Here is an 11,488-nt window from a genome sequence, read left to right on the forward strand (position 1 = left end):
TTATTAGAGAGAGAATTCCTCATAAAATCTCTCAAGTTGCTTGTTAAAAATAAGTTCTACCTTGGTCATTATTCAGAAAAACAGGTTCTGAATGGCAAAAAATTGATTTAAGGAATTCTTATGGGTTTAACGTGGCTTAGTAGGATTGGGAACCAATTCCTTTTTTTGCAAATTATGCAAGTCACCATGGTAGCACTAAGTCAGAAACATGCCAATTCCAAATCACTGCTAAAGATGTTTGGCTGGCAACTAGAAGAGTTTTAAAATACTAATGTCTTGGCAAACACTGTCAGCTCTGCTTGACGTATTCACATCCTACTTCTTTTCTGAGGCAGAGTGGGACTCTTGTTTCTTTGTGATGAATAAGCTGAGGGTAGACTTCTTCCTCCTGCCTGCGGGGAAGCACTTCGTGCCTCTCCCCATCTCACCAGCTGCATTTACTTGGGACAGTTTAAGCATGCAAGAGGCATGATCCACCAGAGCTTTAGGCAGGGGACTGGCTTTCTTCCATACCTGCCCCTCTGTGTCATACAGGAAAACACTGTCTTCTTTCTGCATGTGCTGCAGCAACCCACCTCCTGTGAGGTAGAGCATCGTGTCATGGGCTGTGATGCTGAACTGGCAGCAGTTGAACAGGGATAGCGCTAGCGTTGTCCACTGATTGCTTACAGGACAATAATACTCTGTCTCGTTGACATGAATCCATTCCTCCACCTACAAGGAACCAGACCAACATTCACCCATTGTATCATGCCTTGAGTGGGCATCACTGTCACATCGGGCTTGCTTGGTTCATGATAAAGGAAACCAGTGTCTCAACATCTATTTGAATACCATGGACTTTAAGGTGCCAGATTTTTGATCCACATTTACAAATCAGAGCCTCAAAAGAAACTGAATAAAATACCAAAATGGTGTGGCTTTAAAGGAGCTTTCTTCTTCTTGGAAAATCAGAGGAGTGAGCTGAGCAAGGTGCCACAGGTACCTGCTGGAACTGGCATAGCCCAAGTCCTGCCTGCTCTCCAGACTTTTTAACACATTACAAAGGGAATCATCTAAAGAGGGGTATATTGCATTGAATTGTGGACAATAACTGAGTTTGTATCTTCTGGAGGATTTTGATGTCAGCCTTGATGTGCAGTTTCTCTTTACAGATTTCTATCCCTTCCTCAGTGAGCAATTAAGATGCCCTCATTCCTTCAAAAGAAACCATACCGGTCATGGTGAAATCAGGCCAGGCCCTGAGTCTTTACACTTTCAAATGGGAATTGCTGAATGATCTTTGAAAACTCAGTTCTCTTGGCTTCAGGGAATGGGATTCTCCTAGAGTGAGCCTTTCAGTCCCTGTCAGGTTTCTTCCCAGAAGGCTGGGCAGTGCTTTCCCTCTTTTTTCAGAGATGGGAAATCCAGGTTTGAAGAGACTTCATTTGCATTCCAGGACTTGAGCCCATCTTTCCTAAAATCTAGGCTAGTGTCCTCACTGCAGTCCATTCCTCTTCCCGTCTCCCAGTGTTTTGCCCCCTCTTAGCTCGAACAAGGAATATTAGGTGGTCAGTGTGTTTGGGGCAGGTACGTGACCAGCTTTACACTTAGGTTTTCCTGTGCTAGCAGGCTGTGCTCCACTGTATGTTTTCTCTATTTAAAAAAATGCTTGCAACAGCCTTTGTACTCTAGCAAATAGAGTGTGACAACAGGGCAGCTTCTAATGTGCACGATTGTAATGGCAGGCACGTTTTCATAAGCTTATTGCCCTGACTTGCAACTGTGCCAGTTCACCAAGAGACCAAAAATAACGAAGTTACTGGTCAACCTGTTGGTTGCCTGGGACTACAAAGACCCCATACTTGGGATTATAAGAGCAAATGAACTTACTCCTTTTAGTGTCCTTCCTCCAACACAAAAGATCTTGTCCCTGACTGTAGCCATCCCATGATCACAACGGGTAAAAGCCATAGCACTGTTGCCAATCCAGCATTGGAGGCGAGGGAGGTAGCTGTAAGTGTCTCGTAAGGTTTTACCTCCAGAGAAGCCCCCTAGAAGGAAAGCAGAAGTCTTGAAAATCTATCCATCATCCTTTCTGAGATCCAGCAAACCTTCTGCAAACATTAGCAGAGCTGATTTTTTTTTCTTTAAAATACCTAAGAAGCTCAGGTTTAAATTTTCACACTGTTCTGCAGAGCTGATGCAGTGTGAAATTTAAAACCTAAGCTTTTCAGGTATTTAAAAAAAAAAAACAAAAAAAACAAAACACCAAAATCAAACCAGTTCCAGCTCTTTCTGTAAATAGTTTTCCACAAAAGATTTTTGAATAAAGCTCTTGGGGTATTTCACGTGTAACCAGGAACGGCTTTAATTAGGGAATCTGCTTCCAGCATGCAGTCACAGAATGGTGGTTTGAAAGAAAAGTGTTCAAAGCTCTTTGAACTTCGAATCTTCAACAGAAGGTCAGAGCCAATCTGCCAGTGCTGCTGTCAACTTTTTCTCCTTATTAGGCACTCACTTGTGTATTTCAGGGGTGCATTATAAAAAGCTCCTTGCAGGAGGAGGGTACTGCTATGGGAAGGGTAAATGCCTCCACCTGCCTGCCTGTTGAATTCCAGCCTTCAGAGAGTCTTTGCAAACAAGGAAGATGGTATTTCAGGTTTGTCATAAGCCCCAGCTCACCTGGGTGTGGACACTTTGTCTGCATGGAGCTTGTGTTTAAATCCTGTACTGAAGTAATGCCCTTAATTTTTCAGTTTGCTTGGGCAGGGCTGTAGGCTGGCCAAACCAAATTTGCAGTTATGCTGCTAGTTTAGACATGAATCAATGCTATAGGTGGGTAAGATCTTATACCCAAGTGGTATATTGTTATCCAGCCTAGATCACTATGGTATGTTTGAAGATCTGTGAGGCAACTTTGTCCTTGCTCTCTTGTAGGAATTGAGACCAACAAAGGTTAAATGAGCTGCCTGTGGCACCGTGGGCCAGCTGAGTCAAAGCAGGGACTTGAGCCCGAGTCTCAGCCATTCCCCCAGCTGAACTATTATCCATCTGTGCTGCCAGTGCAGCAGCAGTGCCCTGCTGTCACTGGGGTACATGTCTGGGTAGGACAGCCCGTGTGCTACCTTCCCTGCCCTTGGGGCCTCGGGTGTACAGTCTATCACAGAGAAGTACCCTTCATTGGAACTGTGCAATTGAAGTTAATCTGGACTAAATCAGTACAGTGATCTCAGATGGCCATAATGGGTTTACAAAGCAGGGAGTCTAGAGTGATAGCAGACTGGCCCAGGACTTTTAACTGCAGAGGCAATAACACAAACAACACAGTGCTTTTCCTAGGACATACCAAAGATTATCTTTCAAGTCCAAATTAGTAGCTGCAAAAGCTAAAGATCCTACAACAATTTCCTGGAGTGTTTAATCTCATGCTGCTTTATTGTTACATATCCTGAACCATCTACCAAAGATCTCTATAAAGACTGAGGATCCCTTCTAGGGCAAGAGCTGTACAGGCTCCATGGGTAAGAGAGTAAGAGCCTGCATTATACTTCTTTTTGTACAGGTTAACAAAGCAGCGCAGTAGGGTTAGTCCCACATCTTCCATTCAGGTTAATAGTAGGATTTAATCCCATCCCCAACACTATGGCAGCCTGCTCCTGGTATACCTTTTCAGACAGCAAAGCTTTGGGATTTAGCCAGGATTGCAAGGTCAAAGATGAGGAGGGGTGTGGATTGCAAGACGATGGTGTCACCTTTAACGACTTGGAAAGAAAATAATTCCTGCCATTCAGGAGGGCAGTAAGGCTGTGCTAACACAGCAGGAAAGGGACACTGGATCTGTGAGTGTTATTGGTGTGGGTGCAGGCTTAGACTGTGACATTAAGATGCTGGCAAAAATCAGTGGAACTATGAAAATATGCTGCTTTCTACTAGCTCTATCACCTGAAATATAGAGGATTCCCTTGTGGGTTGTGCCTGCATGATCAGCAATAGGCCTAGGGAAAGGAGCTGCAAACTCCCACTTGTTGTCAGTGGGCTGGTACAATTCCACGGTGTGGGTGAGGGTCCCCAGCAGTGTCCCACCACCCACGGCGAAGATGCAATCAGACAGCACATCCGCGTGGAAGCGTGTCCGCCTCTCCAGCATGCTGGCAACTTGGAGCCAAGAAGTGTTGCGGGGATCAAATCGGAAAACCTAGGATCACAGCAGATGGGTGATGGTTAGCAGAAGGCAGGTGGCTAGCTTGCATCTCGTGTGGCTTCAAGAACTGCTAAATGTTTTTCCTGGACAGAGGAAGGTTTTATATTCAGACCTGGCCAGGCTCAACTTCCAGTGCCAGCCAGCTGATAACAGCAGTACCTCCCCAGTGAAGCTGGAGGCTCAGTTATGGCCTCTCTGCAGGTCTGTGGGGGTTTGTGAACAGGTTGCGCTCTCAGCTTGCAGCAAGCGGGAGATGGAAACACATTAGCTTAATGAAATACCTTTGTTTCAAACACCAGCTAGCATGTGTCAGCTGAAAACTGCTTCAGTGAGATTTAAACAAGTACATTTTGCACCTCTGCTACTGGTTGGCTGTGTAGTAAAGAGAGCAGCTGAGCTTTGCCCGCTGCTCTCACCCAGGAGAAAGCAGGAGTGGCTTCCCCTCCCCTTGCCCATGGTGGCATCACCACAGGGGCACAGTACCTCCACTTCACATCTTGTTCAGCAGTAAATACCTCCTCAGGCTTATTTTGTCAGTCCTGATGAGAAGGCCCAGGTCACTGAGCAAGGGCAGTATCTGCAGAACCACATGCAGTGAGTGCTGGGCTTGGGCTGTAGCCCAGCAGCCAGTGCTGCAGCCCTGCTGCTTCAGCATCCTCTGCTCTGCTGCTGCTGAGCTGCCTCCTGCCTTCAAGGCAGTGGAAGAGAGTTGCTGTTCACAGTGGCACTGCTGAACTAAGTACAGTGCTGAAATGAGCCCCCTGGGAGCATGGGAAAGAAAAACATGCTGGTTTTTTTAGCAAGCTCACTGAAGCCATCTAGGAAAAGATAAAGTCCTGCACAAGTCTCTTTACTCTCCAGGCAGAAGGGAAAGGGCCTGGGAGCTAAAGCAGATTTGCCTTTCAAGAGCAAAACCAGGGAAGGAGCAATTCTCAAATGAAGTGGTAGGCTTTAACCATGCCTTCCGAGCATGAGTCCCATGGCAGCAACAATGAGGATAGGGGTAGCTAGCATTCATGGGGTTGCTTGATTGACTGATGTGGACCTGGCTGAACCTGCGCTGTGGAAGTTGTGTACAGATTAGGATGACAATTTACAGTAGGAGCAAGGTGAGACCAGGGCAGGACGTGATTGCTTCCCAGAGAGTTTGGAAGCTGTATTCCCAAGGGCTTTCAGTACTGCACAGAGTGCTAAAAAAAATGTAGAGGTGGGAGATATGTGGTGGGCAAGTGGAATTGCTCCCTCCCTTCCTGTCGTGGTTTAACCCCAGCCAGCAACTAAGCACCACGCAGCCGCTCGCTCACTCCCCCCCATCCAGTGGGATGGGGGAGAAAATCGGGAAAAGAAGTAAAACTCGTGGGCTGAGATAAGAACAGTTTAATAGAACAGAAAATAAGACACTAATAATGATAATGATAACACTAATAAAATGACAACAGTAGTAATAAAAGGATTGAAATGTACAAATGATGCGCAGGGCAATTGCTCACCACCCGCCGACCGACACCCAGCCAGTCCCCGAGCAGTGATTCCCTGCCCCCCCCTTCCCAGTTCCTAAACTAGATGGGACGCCACATGGTATGGAATACACCGTTGGCCAGTTTGGGTCAGGTGCCCTGGCTGGGCATGAGAAGCTGAAAAATCCTTGACTATAGTCTAAACACTACTAAGCAACAACTGAAAACATCAGTGTTATCAACATTCTTCACATACTGAACTCAAAACATAGCACTGCACCAGCTACTAGGAAGACAGTTAACTCTATCTCAGCTGAAACCAGGACACTTCCACACACACACAGACATTTTTCCAAGGCTGAAGGTTTCTTGTGTCTTACCTCATTTGATGGCTGCTTTCCTGTGGGATCAAATTTGCACTGTCCCCCGATGACAAAGAGGAAGTCATTGATGATGACAACACAGTGGTTGTACACTGGCACACAGAGGTCCCCCACCTTGTACCAGGTGCTGCAGCTCTGGTCTGCAGCCCACATCTCTCTACACACACAGTTCTCAGCAGTTCTGCCACCAGCAACAAGCAGCACAGTGGAACCAGAGCGAAGGCTCGTGCTCTGGGTCTGCAGGACTGGCTGAGCATACAGCTGGGAGTGGTAATTCAGAGCCTCCTGCAGGTACCTGTGGCAGCCTGAATCCAGCCTCATAAGAGGCATTTCCTGAACATATCTCTGCAGGTCCCGTAAAGGAATGAGAGGGAATCTTATGCGCCTTAAAATATCTGCTGCATCTTTCAGCCGCGTGCGGTCGTGCTGCAGCCAGCTCACAGCGACTCTGAACAGCTCCAGCTCGCTACATCCCTCAGTGTCAGTCCTGTCTAAAATTTCACAAAGGGTTACTCGGTCCAGGTCTTTCAAGCACTGAGGATCAGCCAGGATCTGTTTGTAATGCTGGCCTATGTAGCACATGGCTTTCTGTCTCAACTCTGCTGGGCCAAGTTTTTTAGCAATGTTAAGAACATCCATGCAGTTCTCACAGTTCAAGCAACCTTCCAGAAAGTGAAAGCACAGCTTGATCACCTCCCGAACTAGGAGGGTTTCTGCAGCTTTGAAGGTCTCTTCAATATTCTGTAATGAGAGGTCTAGTTTGTTGGAGTAAATGAAGTTGAGAACGTTCCTCAGCCCGGCAGCACTGACAGCTTTCAGCCTGATGGTACCATCCAGGCTCCCTGCTCTTGTCAAGTTTCCAACAAACAGGGTCTTGCAGTAGTTACTTGCTGATGCTAAAATGATCTTGTGGGCTGGAAAGCAAATCCCTTCTGCCTCCAGTGTCACATCACACAGTGCTCTCTGTGCGCGAAGGCTGCTGAGCCCTTCCAGGAGTTTTGCCAGGTACGTGTCTGACGCAAGCCTTGCTGTGTTGGCCTGTGAGCTGAGCAGCATTGCTTCGAAAGGTGCGTAGACCTGGAGCAACCCCAGGACTCTTCGCTGCACGCACTCAGTGCATCTCTTGGGCAGTTTTCTGTGGCTGAAATAGTGGTTTCATGTGTCAAGGGAGCTGAGGCTGTGCTGCCTGTGCCACAGAGCTATCCAAGAGGCAGTAGCTGCAGCAGCCTTCCTCTTCAATGGCCTCTGCCCAGTGCTTTGCAGGCACAGTGCCGTGTGCCTTGCAGAGCTGTGTGGGGCTGTTTGCAAATGGAGCTGTTGTTGCCAGTTATTGCATAAAACCCACAGTGTTTGTGGGGTTTTGCCTGTGGGCTGCGACACTGGCAGCAGCAGGCAGCCACCAGTGTAGCCACATTCCTCCTCCTCGTTATCTGGTAACTACCCATCCACACAGGAAAAAAAAGCAGCTTATTCTTCGGCAGCTCCCCAGCTATGCTTTGCTGGGCCACCTGGTCAAGCGCTCTTTCATCGGGGCAAGCCTGCACATGCCCTCTTTCCCTTCTTGACCAACAGTCAAACAAAATCCTGTCTGTGACGTGCTACCCTTGGCCCTCTGACTAAATTTGATGGATTCAGATGACAGCAACTTTGAGGGAGGGGGGTGAGAAGGTCTCAGCAGTTGTGTCCCATCCAGTTTGAAGCATTTAGCTAATATGTGCTGCACACAGCCTGCTCCTGCGTGCATTAGGGATTGGAGGCTAGGGCTCTCCCAAGGCTGCTTTTGGCCAGTTGCCTGGCGAGCAGAGACAGCAAAGAGCACCTGGGAGCGGCTTCCTCCCTGTGAATACAGAAGAAGCAAAGGGTATCATGCAGTCATGCTTGAGAGCACATGAAGGTTTTGGCATAAAGAAGTTGGGATTGTAACCTAGCACTGGTGCAGACCCTGCTAGCTCTGCCCCAGCCTTACACACTTGCCCAGCTGGGATAGCTATCCTTCTGCTTGGTCTTGGCCGTGTGAGGTTTGTGTGGGAGGCGGTGGGTGAGACAGCAGAGAGGTACTGACAGGTTGGCTTTGTGCTGTGTTCCTACCTGGCAGGGGTGTTGTACAACTCCTCCGGCTCGGCACAGTGTTACGACATATACCAGCTGTATCAGTCCTGTGCTGACCCCACAGGCTGTGGCATCGGCTCAGATGCTGAGGCCTGGGACTACCAGGTAAGGTGTTGGAGACATCAACAAGTTTCAGCTGCTGCCCTGGTTATCCCCCTGCCCTATGACAGCTCTTGTACCTCTCTTAGGTTTGCACGGAGATCAATTTAACTTTCAACAGCAACAATGTGACCGACATGTTCCCCGAGATGCCCTTCACAGAGACCATGCGAGAGCAGTACTGTTGGAGCAAATGGCATGTGAGGCCACGAGCACACTGGCTGCAGACAAACTTTTGGGGGGGAGGTGAGTTGTGCTGGCTGCTTGTCCCTTTGCATTGCCCTGTAGTTGTCTGCCTGTCCCACCTCTGCCCAGCTGAGCTCCATGGAGACAGGCACAGTGCACTAACAAGTCCTGGCAGTCACAGCCTTGTGCTGACTTGAGACAGACCTTTCCGTACCTCCTTGAGACAGAAGTGGAAAACCTAAAAACTGCCAAGAATTTGTTTTATTCTCCTGTGTTTTCTGTTCTTGACCATGTTTGCAGCATAGCCAAACACATTTGGGTAAATGGGCAGGAAGGAGGCCTCTCAAATGTCATCTCTCTGAATTTCAGACCTGAAAAGTGCAAGCAACATCATTTTTTCAAATGGAGACTTGGACCCGTGGGCTGGAGGTGGGGTAAGCATGTGCACTCCTGCACACTGAACACGGAGAGCAGCCTTTTCAGGTGATACACTGCCCCCTCTCCCTTTCAAAGAAGCACTGGCAATTCATCTTTAACCCATTTGGGTTTCTGCAAGCAGCTGTTTTATGCTGAACCATTCAGGAGCCTCAGGACATCAGTCCATTAGAGTCCATCAGCCAGGAACACTGATACAGCAAAGGTACAGACAGAGCAGGAGCCTTCTTACCCAACACCCAGGGTCTGAACACAACCCATTGTGTTTCTGTGTCGAGACTTGGTCTCAGCGCTGACAGCAAGTGCTCTTTGCTATCTCCAGTCTCAGCATACTTTGTGAGACGAAGCAGTGCTGTAAGCAGCAAGTCGAACCAGGGCATATTTTGGCTTAGGTTCAACAAAACTTCAGAGTGGTGGCAGAACTCTAGTTTAAAATTTAAACCCAAAAATGACCCAGAACTGGATTTGGAGTTAGTTGAGCTCCTGATTGTAATGCAGGAGTTCCTTGTTTTGGGCTGGCTTGGTAATCCCAGCTGCAAGAGGAACAGGCTGCTTAGGGTGCATGGGCCCAAAAGAACCTGTTACTTCAAACCACCTGTACTGGAATAGGCTGACAGTTTTCATCTTGGGGGAAGTCTTCACTTCGAGACAGATGATTTGGTTCATTAGGACTGTTAGCCGTGCACACTCTATCAGCCATACCAAGGATCCCTTCCCATGCTTTTCCTCTGTCCTGCCCAGCTTGGCTTCCAGTTTTCGGTACTGATGTCCAGTTCTGCCTGGTAACTTGGTCAGAGTTTGTCTCTGCTCCTTTTCCTTACAGATAAATAGCAGTCTCAGTCCTTCACTAATTGCATTGACCATTAAAGGAGGTGCTCATCACCTAGATCTCCGGTAAGTACTGAACTCTCCTTTGGCTGACAAAATCCTACTGCCCTGGGTGTTTGATCTTAGCTAGCCACAGTCCAAAGAACCAGGAGATACTTAAAGAGGACTGGATACCAGACTGTTGCAGCGTAACTGTGGAAGAGCAATCTTCCTCCCCAATACAGGGCTCTTACAGCCTTCAGGGAAGCCGGGCTGTGCAGAACTCAGCACTAAGCTCACGTACTTTCATTAGAACATGTTCTTGCTCAAGTGTGTGATGGCCTGTAGCAATCAGTCGTGTGAAGTAGTCCAGCATCTCTTGGCATTAACCATCAGCCTTCAGGCCCTGAGCAAAGAGGGCAGCAGCCACCAATGCAAGGGAGAGCTTGGGGCTCTCAAGCCTGCCTCCCAACCTCCTGCTGGGTGCGACAATGTAACTTGTTTTTCAGGGCATAAAGATGAAGTACAAAACAGGTAATCTCTGTCCTTCAGTTCCCTGGTTTGGCTTTCCCTGTGCAAAAGGCAAAGAGCTGCTGCCCACTGACTAGCTCACACTGCTCTGCTTTCTCTAGAGGACACAATCCAGCTGACCCCCCATCCGTCACAGAGGTGCGCAAGCTCGAAGCGAGCATCATCAACAGCTGGGTGAAATCTGCAAGGATGGAAAGAGCACAGGAGAAGCGCTCGGGAGCTTCAGCGGGCAGATGGCTGTAAATACATTTATGCCTGCAGCCTCCAGCAGGGGTGCGAGGAGAAAGTGTTACCTCCCCTGCCATGAGGGTTGAAATTCACCTTTCTGAAGTGTCTCACCTGCCCCTAATCAAGCATCAAAAGAAAAGCAAAAGGCCAAATCACTGACTGAAGCCAAAACCACATTGTGTGGGTTTCAGGCTTATCTGCTCAGGATAAGAATGCATTATAAATGGTGGAAATAATAAAAGCTTGCCTGGAAGGCCCAAGAATCATCACTGTCGTGAACAGTATGGTTGCAGGAGGCACCTTAAGGTTGTAGCTAAATTATTTTTAGACAAAAAGTAAATATTAGATGACTAGTGGAAAAGCAGAAGTATGTCATTACTCACACAGGTTCACAGGGGCTCTACTTGTGACCAGTTACATAAAAAGGGGCTCTGCCAGCTTCGTCCAGTGCTGTGGGTTTGGGGTTTTTTGCTTGTTTTTAACTTGCACAAGAGATCTCCAGTTGTTGAGCTAGAGATTTACACAAAGTAATCCCAGTGTGTACTGCTGTCACCCAAGAGCTGCGTATTAGTGACCAGTAAAGCACACTTCCACTTGAGACATCTTCAGCTCTTTTTAAAATAAATTACAAGTTTATTAAAGTGTGTAATATAATTTCATGGCTTGGTACTATAACCAAAGAAGATTAAAAAAGGATACTTCTCACCTTTCTAGGTGGAGTAAACTCATCTTTGCACATAAACAGGTGGATTCTTACCTACTGGAATTGTTATACACCAATAAATACTAGCATAATTGCAAAAATATTAAATCCTTGTAATCAACTGGATGCCTCAGTTGATCCATTTACAATGATTTTATGAGCGGAGAAGCCTCCTGGGTCATCAAAGGTTTACATTACTTATACAGGCAAAGTCACAGCATTGCTTCAGCTTCTGTTACATTGCTCAAACACAAGGCTCTGTGTTAAGTATTTGCACTGCTGGGTCCCAGCCACCATCACAGTGCGACTGGTTCCCAGAGCTACAATGTCAGTCACTGATGCTATTTCACAATATTCGGGTGCTGAC

General features: G+C 47.5%; 2 protein-coding genes across 2 annotated transcripts in view; one reads left to right on the plus strand and one right to left on the minus strand.

The window, feature by feature from the left end:
- The window catches only part of DPP7 (dipeptidyl peptidase 7), a 32,278-nt gene extending 20,790 nt beyond the window's left edge, over positions 1–11,488 (plus strand). The window contains exons 9-13 of the mRNA XM_075055255.1: positions 8,119–8,237; positions 8,321–8,477; positions 8,787–8,851; positions 9,676–9,746; positions 10,292–11,488. Of these exons, the coding sequence (XP_074911356.1) occupies positions 8,119–8,237; positions 8,321–8,477; positions 8,787–8,851; positions 9,676–9,746; positions 10,292–10,433 (554 nt within the window). The 3' untranslated portion in view covers positions 10,434–11,488. The remainder of the gene's footprint in view (positions 1–8,118; positions 8,238–8,320; positions 8,478–8,786; positions 8,852–9,675; positions 9,747–10,291) is intronic.
- On the minus strand, positions 316–7,175 carry LOC142043807 (kelch-like protein 9; the record flags this gene model as incomplete). The annotated part of the gene is made up of 4 exons (XM_075055401.1): positions 316–714; positions 1,873–2,033; positions 3,925–4,177; positions 6,021–7,175. Coding segments are annotated over 4 exons (1,968 nt in total), but the record flags the coding sequence as incomplete, so codon positions are not given.

The sequence above is a fragment of the Buteo buteo genome, chromosome 23, assembly GCF_964188355.1.
Source record: "Buteo buteo chromosome 23, bButBut1.hap1.1, whole genome shotgun sequence".
Taxonomy (NCBI): domain Eukaryota; kingdom Metazoa; phylum Chordata; class Aves; order Accipitriformes; family Accipitridae; genus Buteo; species Buteo buteo.